At 42.8% G+C, this 16,509-nt stretch overlaps 1 protein-coding gene across 1 annotated transcript in view; it reads left to right on the top strand.

Annotated features, from left to right (window-relative positions):
* The window catches only part of LOC126502405 (transmembrane protein 180-like), a 31,147-nt gene extending 14,902 nt beyond the window's left edge, over window positions 1-16,245 (top strand). The window contains exons 4-6 of the mRNA XM_050143375.1: window positions 944-1,027; window positions 2,894-3,016; window positions 16,113-16,245. Of these exons, the coding sequence (XP_049999332.1) occupies window positions 944-1,027; window positions 2,894-3,016; window positions 16,113-16,245 (340 nt within the window). The remainder of the gene's footprint in view (window positions 1-943; window positions 1,028-2,893; window positions 3,017-16,112) is intronic.
* Window positions 16,246-16,509: the final 264 nt, after the last annotated feature.

The following is a 16,509-nucleotide window of genomic DNA, read 5'->3' as shown; positions in this document are numbered from 1 at the left end:
TGTGGGAGCCTAGGCAGTTTGGATGCTCACCTTACTAGACCTGGATGGAGGTGGGTGGTCCTTGGACTTCCCACAGGGCAGGGAACCCTGATTGCTCTTTGGGCTGACGAGGGAGGGGGACTTGACTGGGGGAGGGGGGAGGGAAAGGGGAGGCGGCGGTGGGGAAGAGACAGAAATCTTTAATAAATAAAAAAACACAAAAAACCAATAAATAAATAAATAAATACATAAATTCATTTACTGAACAACTAAAAAGCTTCCTATTGCTCTTAGACTTATCCAATCTCTTGAAATGTTTTGCCTATGCCTTCTTCTATTTTAGTTTTTGTTTGTTTGAAACAGGGTCTTACATAACCCAGACTGGCCTTGAACTCACTGTGTGACTAAAGTTGATTTGCACAGTTGATTCCACTGCTTCAACCCCCCATGTGCTGGGACTGCATGCATGTACTATTGTGCCCAGCTTTGATTAATGTTTTAAGATTATTTTATGTATATGAATGTTTCACTTTTTTTTAAATTTATTCATTATGTGTACAGCATTCCTTCCATGTGTGCCCGCAAGCCAGAAGGGGACGCCAAGTCTCATTATAGATGGCTGTGAGCCACCATGTGGTTGCTGGAAATTGAACTCAGGACCTCGGAAAGGGCAGTCAGTACTCTTAACCACTGAGCCATCTTTCCAGCCCTGAATGTTTCACTTGTATGTGTGTGTGTACCTGGTGCTCACAGAGGCCAGAAGAGGGTGTAACCTTGGAACTGATAGTTCTGATCCACTGTGTGGGTGCTGGGAATCGAACCTGGGTCTTCTTAAAGGGCAGCCAGTTGTCTTAACTGCTGAATCAACTCTCCAGTCCCTGTTTTGTTTTGTTTTAATAGTAAGATCTGTGCTTTGTAAATGTAGAATGTTTATATGTATACAGTATTTTAACTTTTTTTCTAGGGTGCTTGTACAAGCCTCTTTTTGTTTATTTAACTTGCCACTGGCTGACATGGTTGATGAAGATTTACTGAAGTTTAACAGGCAGTAAGTATATTTATATTTATTCTTTTTTTCTCTTTCTTTTTTTCTCCTTTCTTNTTTTTTTTTTTTTCTTTTTTTTTTTTTTTTTTTTTTTTTTTTTTTTTGAGACAGGATTTCTCCATGTAACAGTCCTGGCTGTCCTGGAACTGCTTGGTAGACCAGACTGGCCTCAAATTCACTGAGAAGCCTCAAATTCACTGAGATCCACCTACCTCTGCCTCCCAAGTGCTGGGGTTAAAGGTGTGAGCCACCACTCCGTGACATTTATTCAGCTCTTAAGTACAAAATGTCACACAGACAGGACTTACGAAAGTCTCTATAGCTTAGTTATGTTGACACCATAAATATATACCAGAGTGTAGTTATTATTTTTTTTAATCTTTAGGGGCCCACCACCCAACTCCCAAATAAATACAGAAGACCTCTTCTTACTTATAAATGCTCAGTCTTAGCTGGGTTTGTTTCTAGCCAACTTTTCTAACTTAAATTATCCCATTTCTCTTTAACAACATTTTGCCTCTCAGCTTTTTACCTTTCTTTATTCTATATAAATTTCCTCATTACTCCATGGCTAGGTATATGGCTGGGTGGCTGGTCCGTAGTGTCCTCCTCTCCTCCTTTTCTTGCTCCTTGCTCCTCCCTAGATTTCTCCTCCTATTTATTCTCCCTGCCTGCCAGCCCTGTCTATTTCTCTCTTGCCTAGCTATTGGCCATTCAGCTCTTTATTAGACCAGTCAGGTGTTTTAGGCAGGCAAAGTAACACAGCTTCACAGAGTAAAACAAATGCAACATAGAAGAATGCAACACATCTTTGCATCATTAAACACATATTCCACAGCAGAAACAAATGTCATACACCTGAAACTACTATTCTACAACACCAGCATGATGACTGTCTCTGGAACCAAGGGAGCAGAATATCATAGGATGTTCATGCTTATTCATCCCGGGCAGCCTTTCCTTTTCCTGGTTTGCAATGCTGTGGTTTGACCCTCAGGGCTTTGCACATGTTAACCCTTTCCACCACTCACCCCTGGCAATATTTTCATATTTCTGAAAGAACATCATAATTTTTACTGCTTAGGTTCACACAGTCATTGCTACATCAGGGTTAAAGCTGAGGAACCAAAGTGAAATCTCAATTTGTTTTATGTTGTATGAGTTGTAATGCATCAACATTTACCAAATGCCAACATGTATAAGTACCATATGGCTGCCTACTGTCAGGTAAGCATAGTGGCACCTTCCTGAAGACTCAGCCACTCAGGAGATTGCGGCAGGATGATCACTTGAGCTCTAGGCCAGCCATATAGCAAGACCTTGTCTCAGTAAATAGCTGTGTTGTGACTCACACCAGTAATCCTAGCACTGTGGAGACTGATGCAGAAGGATCACCTTAAGTTCAGGATCCGACTGTGCTACATAGTGAGTTGAAGTTCAGCCTGGGCTACATAGTCTGTTTCAAACAAATAAAAACAATGAAAGAATAACAATAAAGTAGTTGAATTCTATTATCCCTTAAACTAAAGAATTAATATTTATTTTATAATTGCTAAGCTATTTCTATAGTTGTTTACTTAAGTCAAAGGGAACTTCATACATGAAGAGGCCCTTCACATACAGATATGCATACATACTTGAGTACAGAAATACAATAAATGTGCTGGACGGTGGAGCATACCTTTATTCCCAGTACTTGGGAGGCAGAGCAGGTGGGTCTCTGTGAGTTCAAGGCTAGCCTGGTTTACTGAATGAATTCTAGACAACAAGCCAGAGAGCTACACAGGGAGACATGCTGTATCAAAGAAGAAGAAGAAATGCAACGAATGTGATTTATATTAAGACCAATGCTATTTTTGTCTGTTTCAGGTCTCCCCTTTCCTTGATGGTTTTTGGCATCAGTGCTTTGTTTACCAGACCTGCCCAGTCTTTAGTTCCTATGTTGATATTGTCAAAGCTAAACCAGTTTGGATATGGAGATCCAAACAGCAGGTAGTGTAAAAAACAAAACAAAAAACAAAAACAAAAAACATTTGCTGCCATGCAAGCAAATTCACCCTTTCTTATTAGCTATTAGTCTTGGCCCGCAGGGTGGTGGCACACACCTTTAATCCCAGCACTCGGAGGCAGAGGCAGGCAGATCTCTGAAGTTTGAGGCCAGCCTGGTCTACAAGTGCTAGTTCCAGGACAGGCTCCAAAGCTACAGAGAAACCCTGTCTTAAAAAAAAAAAAAAAAAAAAACAAAGAAAGAAATTGTCTTGGACTTTGGATAATGTTAGCTATTAACTCACATATCTCAAATGAACTATGATAAAAAGCATTAATGTTAAAGAGCTGTGGAATAGCTTTTTTTTTAAAAAAAATTAAACAATGCTTTATGATTTGATTTTATTTTATGTTAGCTGGCGTTTTGTCTGCATGTGGATCTGGTGAGGGTGTCAAATCCCCTGGAGCTGGAGTTACAGACGGTTGTGAGCTGCCATGTGGGTGCTGGGACTTGAACCCAGGTCCTCCGGAAAAACAGCCAGTGCTTTTCACCACTGAGCCATCCCCCAGCCCATAGCTTTTGTATTATTATTGAAATCACATATATTGCATATGTTTGTATAATTCACACAAAGCTATATAGTGATTATGTATTTTGCGTGGTCTACTCATTCATTGTCGTTTGTTTCTGAGGACTTGCTTACAGGCAAGATAAAACAGTCCTAGAATAAAATACAAATAAGGAGTGTCCATAGGGCTCTAGGGAAGATAGCTGAGCGGTAGAGCACTTACCTAGCAGACTGAAAGCTCAGGATTTGATCTTCAGTACCACAGAAATAAAAAGGATCCTACCAGAAATATACTGGTACTACGATTATGTGGAGGAGAGCTCCCTACCCCAGTCTGCCTAAGGTCAGGGAACACTCATGGGAGAGTGACTCAACAGATGCAAGAGGGAAGAATTGCCGCATCCCAACACTGCGGCTCCCTGTTACGAGCAGGGATCATTTCCTCCTTCTGTGATGTCTTCTGTCAGAGTTTTGTAGTTTTCCTTATGTAGATCTTGTTTATTTTTTCAGACTTCTATCTAAGTATTTTATATTTATGGGGCGCTAATAGAAGTAACATTCCATTTGTAATTATTGCTTGTAGATAAGAAAGACATTGACTTTGGCATGTTAGAGTATTTTTCAGTCTTTTTGTAATACTTTTTAGTCCCAGTAGTTTTTTTTATGTCATTTTTATGGTTTTTCTAAGTTTTGTCACAACTTCTCCCTTCAACACCTTATTATGAACATCTTCAAATACATGAAAATATAAAATTTGTCCAGGCAGTAGTGGTGTCTGGGACACCTTTAATCCCAGCATTTGGGAAGTAGAGGCAGGTGGATCTCTGTGAGTTTGAGGTCAGCCTGGTCTACAGAGCGAGTTCCAGGACTGGCTCCATAGCTACTCAGAAACCAAGAAACCCTGTCTTGAAAAACAAACAAACAAAAACAGAAAAAAAGGATAAAGTTTGGCCGTGATCACACAGAGTCAGCTCTCGGCATCTGAATGCATTAGCTTCAGCACATATTGATAGTGTTTCTATTTTCTGCTTGTCAATCCAGACATATTTTTTCTCACAACTTTTTGTTATGAAAAAATTTAAAGACATAAAATAGTAGTTAAAATACAGAGAAAATTTATAAAGTCACTTCTTAGATTAAATAATCAATATTGTACATATTTATTTATAAAAACTTTGTACATTTGGTTATTCAATGAATGTGTGTATGTGTGTGTGTGTGTGTGTGTGTGTAACAGCAACCATATGTTTGCATTCTACGACAAGAGTTTGTTCTTCTTTCTTTATGTGGGTACCAGGAATTGAACTTGTCAGTCTTAGCAGCAAGCACTTTTATCTACTGAGCCATCTTTCTGGCCTCTGACCTGGACCTCTTAATCTTCTTGCTTCGGCTTCCCAAGTGCTGGGCTTGCTGAGATGAACACACACTTCTATACAGTACTTTTTCTGTGGTGTTGGTATAATCTGGTAGCTTTTGTTTTTGTGGTACCGGGGATTGAACTCAGGACTTCGAGTAGCATCCCTATCTTTTCTGTAGAATGTACAGGAATACTTGACTTGCATAAATCTCCGCTTTTCCATATACTAGGGGACTGTTTTTCTTACTGGAAGAGTTTCTGTAAAGGTAGGTAGCATTAAAAGCCTCAAGCAAGTTCATGGTGGGAAGCTACGGTGACTGTAGTGGGAGAAGACAGACTGTGTTGATGAGTCTCATGGCCATGTATCTCCTATATTAGCTTATTCTTAGAGAGTGTGACAGCAAGGGAAGGGAGGAAGAATAAGTGTGTTTAACTTGCTCTGAATTATCTGTGTTCTCAAAAACCACAAAGGCCCCACAGTCAAACTTCTCAAGCCCATGTGTAGAAGCACAAGTTCCAATGGCCAGGTCACACCCCAGACCAAGTCAGCCAGGAATTCAGAAGGTGTGATACAGCCACCAGCACCTTAAAAAGCTCCCCACCTTTCTCCTTGTGCAGTCAAGGTGAGGAATCTGGAGATTTATAGCCTTGGGAACAGCAGCTCTGAACACTAATTCTTGTTGGCTCAGCAACTGACACGCTGGCAGCCTGACATGTTGGCAAACCAGTTTTGTGATACTGTAAGCTTTCCCAGAGATACAAGCTCATACAGGCACTTGAATATCTTTTATCTTTTATGTGATAACAAAACCTTGGCCTCTCGTGGCCTCATGAGGCTTGTGCGACCTCAAAGTCCAGAAACTAACTATAGCACTTAGCAGGTGTACTTTGCTGAGTTGCAGTCCCTGTTGGATTGGAACCTTCAGTTTACCCCTGCATGATCCAGAAAGCCCCATTTTCTCTCTCTCTCTCTCTCTCTCTCTCTCTCTCTCTCTCTCTCTCTCTCTCTCTCTCTCTCTCTCTCTCTCTCCAAATCCTGCCTATTCATAGAGTCTCTGAACAAAGGCAAGGTGCCAGAAAGTCCAGTTCTGCATTCTTGGGGTCTACTGCAGCTTCCTCTCCTGAGGTTGCCAGTCGCCCAAGTGCTCAGATATTGACTGTACTTGGACACAAACCCAGCTTATGGCAGACATGTCATTGTGCTGCACCTACAATCTAGAAAGTCTCCTTGCTTTCATTTGTGGGTGTAGTGTCTCTGGTCTCGATCTCTGGGACTGGAGAACCTGCCTGAGAACTGCTTTGATCAAATAAACCTGTTGCTTACTTTTTCAAATCAGCTTGATCTGACTTACTGCCTTGGCGGAGAAACCTATGAGTGTGTGTGTGTGTGGGGGGGGGGACAAAACCTATTAAGCGCCACCAGTGTGAAGAACTGAGCAAATATGTCTGTTGAAATAAATGTCACTCTAGCAGATAAGCTTCCTAGCATTTGATTCTTTACTCCTTCCTTCCTTCCTTCCTTCCTTCCTTCCTTCCTTCCTTCTTCTTCCTTCCTTCCTTTGTTCATTCTTTTGTTTTCTCCCCTTTTTTTGGAGACAGGGTCCTTCTGTGTAGTGCTACCTGTTTTAGAGTTTACTCGTAGACCAGGCTGGTTTTGAACTCAGAGATTCATCTGCCTCCTAAGTGCTGGGATTAAAGGTGTATGCCACTACACCCACCCAATATAGCATCTAATACTTTGCCAACTGCTCCAGTGTATAGAACCAGTTTACTTAGGGCTAGTACTTTTCCCTTGACCCCCTTTAAAAGATATTCTGAATTCCTTGATGGAATTAAAGAAGTATTATTTCTGAGCTAAATGTAGTGGTAATGCCAATACTTTAGAAGCTGAGGCAGGAGATTGTACGGGTTTTAGGCCAGGTTGGGCTACATAGTGATTTCCAGGCCAGCCTAGACTACAGTAAGACCTGTCAAAGAAAAGAAAATAAAAATACTTTCTGCCAGACAAATTATTTTACTATATGTTTAATGTATATATTTACTTCTTTTTTTAAAATTACATTTGTGTGTGTGTGTGTGCGTGCGCGAGTGTGCGAGTGTGTGTAACTGCTACTAAAAAAATTATGTGAACTCTGGGAATGTGGTTCAGTGGTAAATTACTTGCCAAGTGTGTGTGAGATTCAATCCCTAGCATTGCAAACATAAAGAGATAGTTTTGAAATTATAGAATAAGTCACCCTCGTATTACCCAAGAGATTGCTCAATACAATAGGATTTTGTAGAAAAGACCGTCTCCTTTCATTTGCTCAACTAAGTAGATTTGTGTTCTTTCTTGGCAGGCATTTATGGAATTTCTGCCGTGTTAATACTGAGCTAGGAGCTAGAGTCCTAAGGTTTGATCCCTCTCTGCTTACATGGCATTAGGGAGGTAGAAGGGCAAGTCTAGTACACTCAGCCAAGTCCAGAGGTTAGAAAAGCCTCAACTGCAAAGGAACACGGGCTTGTGATTGGCTACTTGCACTGGATGTGTAACCATGCCTGTAACCATGTGCCAGCAGTGCCCTGCAGTCCTGGCCGAGCTCCTGATGCTCCATGGGACATTAGGAATTCAAAGGTTCATTTTCACCACGGGTCATAGGCTGCCAGTTCTGTTCACTGGATTACACTGTCATCTACTGGCATGTTGTAGATAATTTGTTAATAAAATTTATTATTTAAGAAGTAGCTTTTGCTAGGTATGATGGCTCATACCTGTAATACTAACTCACACGAGGTGGAGGCAGGAGGGTTGCCATGAGTTTGAAGCCAGCCTGTACTACATAGTGAGTTTCAGGCAAGTCTGAGCTATAGTGTAAGAGCCTATCTAAAAATGCAAACCAAACCAAGACAAAAAGGGATAGTGGCTTTTTGTGATCAATCTGGTTTATATACAAGCATGTTTCTGTTGTGAGACAATGGTCTTGTACACTATCACTTGTATTAATTTAATAAAAGGCTGATTGGCCAGTAGCCAGGCAGGAAGTATAGGCAGGGTGACCAGGCAGGAAATAGAGATGGGGCAACAAGAACAGGAGAATTCTAGGAAGAGAAAATGGTCAGTCTGCAGTCTTAATCCAGACACAGAGGAAGCAAGATGAGAATGCCTCACTGATAAAAGATACCAAGCCACATGGCTAACACAGACCAGAATTATGGGCTAATATAAGTTATAAGAACTAATAAGAAGCCTGAGCTAACAGGTCAGCCAGTTTATAATTTACATAGACCTCTGTGTGTTTCTTTGGGACTGAATGTTTGTGGGACCGGGTGGGACAGAAACCTCTTTCTTCCTTTTCTTCTCGATGCTGTAAATATGACCCAGAGCTTGGGACACAGTAGGTAAATGCTCTACCATTGAGGTCCACCCCAAGTCATACAAGTGTGTTGTTAAAAATTATGAATGATCCAGGCAATGCAGGGGCATGCCTTTAATTACAGCAGAGGCAGGTGGATCTCTGTGAGTTCAAGGCCATCCTGGTTTACAGAGTGAGTCCCAGGACAGTCAGAGCTACACAGAAAAACCCTGTCTCAACAAACAAAACAAAACAAAACAAACAAACAAACAAAAAAGGTTACATATGCAACATTCCTTGAGAACTATATATCCTACCATAGAGATATTTGCATAGCCACAGTTATTGCTGCTCTATTTACTATATATAGCAATGAGTTAGAACCAACTTGTATTTCTTTTTACAAATAAATGGATAATGAAAGTCTGATACATATATAAAATAATATAAATATTATTTGGTTCTAAAGAGAAATGGAATAACCAGGTGTAGTAGAACATGCCTTTGACCCCACATGTGCTTTATTCCTAGTACTTGAAAGGAAGAGACAAGATTTTGATGAATTTAAGGCTAGCCTTGTCTACATACAGAGTGCTAGGCTGTATAAGGCTACCCTTTCTCAGCTTTGTGCACTGGAAAGACAGCATTGAAAGCTGGAAAAAATACATATGAAGTACATATGAGCACATGTATGTTTAGGAACATAGAGATAAGCACTTAATTTGAGCCAGTGTTGTTTAAGTCTAGGCGCTAACTATAGTAGTTACAAGTGTTTGCATCATTTTAAGTTAAGAACATCTGGTCAAGAAGATTACAGTTAAGGCTGCATTTGTTTACTGATATCATGTCAGAGATATTTGGGGGGGGAGAATTCTAGAACCGTAGAAATATATATACTTTGTTTTTTTTTTTTCATAGAATTATGGCCAATATTTTTCACCCATAGCATTTCCTATTTAAATTGACCTAGAGTTCCATTGCAAAGGGGTTACCTGAGGAAATTATTTAATCCAAAGGAAGGAGTATCAATCTTAGGGTGTTTTCTGGAGAAATGCTAGGTTATTCCACCTCCCCGCCCCCGTCTCCTATAGTCTGCATAGATGGAAGCATGAACAAAATCTCTCAGCCTCTGGGAAGGGAAAAGTAGGTGTGCAGTGCATCATATACTTTCTCTTTTTTCCTTCCCTCCCTCCCTTCCTCCTCCCTTCCTTCTTTCTTTCCTTTCTTTCTTTTTTCTTTTTCTTTTCTTTCTTTTTTTTTTTTTTGGTTTTTCGAGACAGGGTTTCTCTGTGGTTTTGGAGCCTGTCCTGGAACTAGCTCTTGTAGACCAGGCTGGCCTTGAACTCACAGAGATCCACCTGCCTCTACCTCCTGAGGGCTGGGATTAAAGGCCTATGCCACCACCATCTGGCTCAGTTCCACTTTCTTTTTTTCCCATATATATATATATATTTATTTATTTATTTAAGATTTCTGCCTCCTCCCCACCACTGCCTCCCATTTCCCTCCCCCTCCCCCGATCAAGTCCCCCTCCCTCGTCAGTTCCACTTTCAAGACTGTACTATGATCATAACCAGCTGTGAGATCCTTGGTACTCAAGAATATCTCAACTCATTTCCTCAGAAAAAACACAACCGTCTTAAAAACTGGTTAATTTGTTTTTTCCCTTAAAAACAGAGTGAGGTACCATTCCTTTTCTTGGAGAGACTTTTTAGTTAAGATAAATTTTCGTAGGTAGAAAGTTCAGTTCCAGGTCCAAACTCACTAGCTATGTAACTTTGTCATGACTGTGCCTTGGTGTATACTCTTAAGGAAATTAGTAGCAATGCAAGAAAGCATGTTAAACAGGATACTGTGTACTGAACTGAGTCTGCTCAAAGCTCATATTCTAAAGTCCCAACTCACAATGGTCAATATCTGGGGATAGGGTCTCTGGGAAGTGAATAAGTTTAGAGCAGGTCATGAGCATGGGGTCTACATGACAGGATAAATGCCCTGGAAAGAAGAGAGGTAGGGGTTCTGGACATTGCTCATTGATAAACAACATGTGCATCATCAGCATATGTGAAGGCCTAGGTTGTTTGATCCCTAGTTAGCACACACACACACACACACACACACACACACACACACACAGGGGAAAGGGAGAAAGAGAATATCAATATATGTTCTCTGTCTGCCGTACATCTCTACCATGCAAGGATATGGATACCAGGGGCTGTCAATGCAATATTCACAGGACAATATTCAATATTCACTTTCTGTCTGCCAGCAAGTAGAAAACTTCTTACTAAAGTCTAACCAAGCTGACTCTTTCGTCTTGGACTTCTACCTTCTAGAACTGTGGGGGGAAAATCTGCGATATTGGTTCCTCGTCTCTAGATCCCTTCCCTATTCTTATCTCTGCTTTTGATGTAGGTCTTGCTATGTGATGTAGACCAGCCTTCAATTTGTGATTTCCTGCCTAAACCTCCCATGTATTGAGATTACAGGCCTGTACTTCCATGCCCACCCTTAAGACAACTATTCTTCTTGGAAAATTGACCTAGTGAAAGGGGATATTTCCTCTCTGATCCTACGGTAGCAACAGTCTGTATATCTGTGAGTTTTCCTGACTCTAAGTCTAAACAGACTATCTCACCTGGTAGACCTGATGCCTTTTTGGCCCTTTCCAACCTGAGCACGCCTTTCCTTAGCAGGGATGAGCACTGATACTGACTCAACTTACAGCTCCATTGATAGGACTGCTTGTTTTTAATGGCTGGCAATAAAAGTTATTTCATGGATGCAGCCCCAGTAATTTCATGCCTTTAGAGATGATATCAACAGGGAAAAGGAGGGTAGAGAGGAGGCAGGCTTCACTTCAGCTTTGTGACTAGGAAGAGTCTAATTGTAACAGAATTTGAGGGGCCAGCATGATAGCTTGCATTATGCCCCCTTTACTTCATAAAGCTGACTCTGCAAATGACTCAGCAGGCGTAAGTTAAGAGAGCAAGGCGTACCAGATGGTAATGTTTTGGAATGTTATTAGCTACAGTTAGATAGTTATTTTCTCTTGAAAGGAGAAAATTATAAGAGAAAATGGAGCACATGAAATTTTCTCATATGGAGAAATGCCATTATAATTACACACTAAAATTAAATACATTTGTTTATGGTTTCTCTGATTGTGCTAGAAGGTAAGGCCTGTTGCGTGCCAAGATTATTATTTGCTCTGTATCCCAAGAACCTAATGCAGCAAATGTGCTATAAATATTTGGTGAAAAAAGCATAAACACAGCTTATGAATGAATGAATGAGCGCATGCCATGGTGGAACTGGGGAGGGTGGAGGACAACTTGTGGGAGTCAGTTCTGTCTTTCCACTGTGTGTCCCCAGGATCAAATGTGACTCCCTGAGCCATGTTGCTTTCCTTAAGAAGTGTTTTATTTTATTTTGTTTTTCGAGACAGAGTTTCTCTGTAGCTTTGGAGCCTGTCCTGGAACTAGCTCTTGTAGACCAGGTTGGCCTCGAATTCACAGAGATCCACCTGCCTCTGCCTCCCGAGTGCTGGGATTAAAGGCGTGTGCCACCACCGCCTCGCTAACCAAGGCAACTTATAAAAGCAAACATTTAATTGGGGGGGGCCTGTTTACAGTTCAGAGGGTGAGTCCATGATCAACATGGTAAGGAATATAGCAGCAGGCAGGCAGGCATATTGCTGGAGCAGTAGCCAAGAGCTTACATCTGATCTCCAAAATGGAGGCAGAGAAAGAGAGAGAGAGAGAGAGAGAGAGAGAGAGGGAGAGGGAGAGGGAGAGGGAGAGGGAGAGAGAGAGAGAGAGAGAGAGAGAGAGAGAGGAGAGAAAGAGAGAGAGAAAGCGCGCACTGGACCTGGCATGGGTTTTTGAAATTTCAAAGCACCCCCAGTGACATACCTCCTCCAACAAACCCACCTCCCAGTCCTTCCTGACAGTCCGCCAACTAACTGGAAACCAGATGTCACATGTATGAGCCTGTGGGGGCCACTTTCGTTCAAACCACCACAGTTAGTAAGGTGGAAAGGAGAGGTGATGTCATCGTGACGGTACACTAGCCTAATTAGTCGATGGCTTCATCCATATTCCAGTAGAGAGAGCTGAATAAATCCTCTAAAATCATGTCCTTGACTTGGAATAAAACTTTAGGAGTAAGAAGAAATCTTGAGAGAGAAAAAGCTAGGCGTGGTGGATGCCTGTTATCTCAGGACTGCCTCAAGTTTGAGGCAGTTTGATGTATGTAGCAAGCTCCAAGCCAGCTGCAGTAAAACCCCATTTTGAGAAAATAAGAGAACCTGAAAGACAAATCTTTGAAGAGCTTCTAGAGAGCCTGTGAAGTAATGGGGAACTCACAGGTACTTTGGAAAGTGTGAAGCCATTTAGTGACTGCAACAAAAACTTAAGTGTTCCTCATAGACCACCTACCACCACCACCACCACCACCACCACCACCACCACCACCACCACCACCACTAGCAGCAGCAGCAGCAGTAGCAGCAGCAGCAGCAGCAGCAGCAGCAGCAGCAGCAGCAGCAGCAGCAGCAGCAGCCCAGCAGGATAGTTGTCAGGTTGTAAGATTCACTGGAATGATTGTTCCTCTGCTGCCTTCGAGCATGTAGCCTAAGATATTCTCTCTCCCTCTCCCTCTCCCCTTCCCCTTTCTCCCTCCCCTCCCCTCCCCCCCCTCTGTGTTATATGCGTGTGTGTGCAGGTACACAGGCACAAAGGCAAGAGGAGGCTATTGGCTGTCCTTCTGTATCACGCTATACTCTTTGAGACAGAGCCTCTCATTAAACCTGGCAGCCAGAAAGCCCCATCCATCATTCTCACCACCAAACCTCAGCACTGGGTTACAGGTGTGAGTGCCTATGCCCAGCTTTTTTGTTTCTTTTTACATGGTACTGTTATGCAAACTTAGGTCCCCGTGTTTGAGCAGCATGTGCTCACTGCCTGCAAAGCCATCTCTCCAGCGTCTCTGAGCCCAAGTCAGCATGTGCACGAGAGGCTGTGACTGTGCAAACCACCGCAGGTGTTCTCCAGACCCTTCTCCCCAGGGAAAAAAGACAGGTCCTTCGCAGAAGTGGAAAATCTCCCAGAGAGAGGCCCTGGCAGCTGGAGTCCAATTTCTTGATAATTCTGAAGCTGGAATCTGTTATAACCAGAGAATGCTGAAGGATAATGGGCTCCTGTTGCTAATGAAAGACTGAGATCAGAACACAGAGGTGCCTCTGCCAAGCAGAAACCGGCCTTTTCATAAAGCACATATTGTAATAATTCTGTGGCTAGCAAGCAGCTCTTAGCTGCTCCCCCCCTCTGTAAAGGCTTGATTAGGGCCACTTCCTTTCTCTCTTTTATTAGAGACGTGATTCTGTTTCAAAGCGGAGCTTAGGTTTCCATTACCTCTTGGCTTTTTGCTCCCATTGTCTCCCGTCTAGTGTGTCATGTGCTTCAGATCAATTAACAGCCAAGGCTAGTAAGCGATGCCTCACGATTATGAGCACCTACAGCCTCAAGTTCAAAAGCACAGTCATGACCTCATGCTCCCATTCTGGAAATCTGTGCTCAGCTACTTCAAACCTCTTTGTCTTAATCGGCTGTGGCCAATTACATAGCACCTCCACCCAGCCTGATCGAAGCAGCTAATCTATAGTAACGTGGGCACAAATGCCAGCTGGAAAGCCATGGTTTTCAGGCCACAGTGGCTACAGGGGCAGAGATGTAGTGCAGGCTAGCCTCAATAGAACAGGACCAGATGTAGTGCAGGCTAGCCTCAATAGAACAGGGTCCTCCTGGTTATGTGGGAAAAGTCCAGCAGAACTGGATCTCAGTTAATGTCAGGATCCTTTGACCACTCTGTTTTGGCTTCAAGCTCTTACCACTCGGTGGCAATGTAGCTCCGGGTTTACTGACTGAGCAGCTTCAGGCTGTGCATAAATGAGCACCTTTGATAGAGCAGCACATCCAGAGTCCTCAGGCAGATCCTGAGAAGCGCATGGGAGTCACACGCCTATCACCGAGGCTGTAGGGATCACATAAGCACGACTTCCTCTGATGAGGCCAGAATAATACATGGCTGTTGGGGCTGGAGTGGGGGCAGTTAGGCCCCACCAAGTCTTAAGGACAGAGACAGGTCTCCTGTGAAAGAGGGGAGAAGATTTTTCTTATGTTTTTGGTTGTAAGCCTAGCGTTTAAGTCGCTGAACAAGCTCTCCAGCCTGAGAGAATTTTTCTTTTCTTTTTTCTTTTCTCTCTTTCTTTTTTGATTTGTCAATCATGTTTTATTTTGGCATTTATTATACCTGATATAGGGTATTCTTTAAATTAATTTCTATATTTTTGTTGGTTTGAAATGTAATCATTATAAAATTAAGTTACATCACTTAAAGTTAAAGTCTGTGAAACTGGGAGAATGGTCTTGAGTTTCTGCATTTAGTTCTTGGTTTTTGACTCCACAGAGGATTTTGTTGTTGTTTTTGTTTTTTCGAGACAGGGTTTCTCTGTGTAGCTTTGGAGCCTGTCCTGGAACTCACTCTGTAGAACAGGCTGGCATCAAACTCACAGAGATCCGCCTGCCTCTGCCTCCCAAGTACTGTGATTAAAGGCACTGCCCCGCTCACAGAGGATTTTTCTTAAATGAGGGAATTCTGGGACAACACAATACCACTTGTTTCTACAAATGAAGTTTTCCCCAGAGCGTTTGGGCAGAATAGCAATAAGCTCTCTACCTGGATGCAGTAAAGCAGTCTAGCTGCTGACCTTGGCCCTGGTGGTTGTCTCAGTACGCTAGGAGAAGCAGAGGAAGAGTGGAAGTAGGGTAGCAATCAGTGTTTGGATCAGGTGGAGTCGAGGTGAAGGGCAGGGTTAATGATGAGGACTCAGAGGGACAGCCACACCCAACAAGTGTAACCAGACCAGAGAACCAAGAACATCCTATGACAGGGCTCTCAGAGGGGAGGCAGATACGGCTGCAGTGTTTGCATATGCTAGTCTAGACAGAAGCCTTCTCACCGACATGTTGCGTTTTCCAGAACTGTTTATATACTTTCTCTGAGAAGCCTTTTCTAGACTCCCCTTGCCAAAAACAGGTAAACCTTCTGAAAGAGGGCTCTTGTCTGTCACCCTGAGAAATTCCATCATACCACTTTTATAGCCATCATACGTTCTAGAAATGAATGTCCAAACTCACCCACTTTTTATAAAGCTTGGCAGATATTTCAAGACTGAAGGCATTCGAGGATGCTCGTGTCTCTGAAGCTCAGACAGACCCTGAACTTTCAATCCTCTTGCCCCAGATTTCCAGTAGCTCTGAGCTACTGGACCATCAGGCCCAGGAATAGAATTCTCCACTGTTTTTCTTTCAGACAAGGTCTTGCTTGCTGTGCAGTCCTAGGTTGGCCTAGAACTTCCTATGTAGTCCACACTAGCTTCAAACCCACATACAGACTTCCTACCTCAGCTTCCCGAGTGCTGGGATTGCAAGCATATACTACCAGGCCTAGCCTGAGGGTACACACAAAGTCTCTGCTGTGTCCTGGACTCTGTCCTCTGTCCACCCATGCATGGCAGGTGGTTCTGTATCGCAGAGGCACTACTTGTCAGCAGGGACCAATCACAAGTTCACATGTCACCTTCCTTTCCTATGTGTAACTAGGAGGAAGAAATTACTCAGGGACTTGAAAGAACAAAAACTACGCGACACACTGTCTCCTTCTTGTTAAATGAGCTACTAGAGAAAAATGTTACTGAACACCATGTGTTAACTAGCTTTGAATTAATAAGAAAAGAAGCTTCTGGGGAAAAATTAACTGGTGTACATCTTTTCCCCTAGAATACTTTTAGATCTTCAAGACGCCATGTTTAGTTTGGTGTGTGTGGTCCCGCTGGGCATCGCAACAGTGCAGATTCTGACTTGGAGCTCCTTCTCCATCAGGAACAGAGCAGACCACGCAGGCACTGTGTAAGCACAGCGGCCGGGCCGGGCGGCGGTTGCAGCACTCCGTCAAGGGCTTGTCAGTTCTTAGAGGTTGTGCTGCGCTCAAGGGCAGACGTGATCTTTACACCCCCCCCCCCATTTGTTTAACAAACAAAGAAAATAAAACAGCGTGTTTTGGGAGCTTTTTACTCTCTGATTTATGGCCTCTCCGTAGGCTGTTTCCTGGCATTCAGAAGCCTGGGACCTGCAACTCTTCACCGCCAAACCATCGCCTTGTGTTCCTCGAGCGGGC

Source organism: Alexandromys fortis, unplaced genomic scaffold (assembly GCF_014885135.2).
Source record: "Alexandromys fortis isolate MF-2015 unplaced genomic scaffold, M_Fortis_MF-2015_v1.1 scaffold_45, whole genome shotgun sequence".
NCBI lineage: Eukaryota > Metazoa > Chordata > Mammalia > Rodentia > Cricetidae > Alexandromys > Alexandromys fortis.
This window is presented reverse-complemented; position numbering and strand designations above follow the sequence as displayed.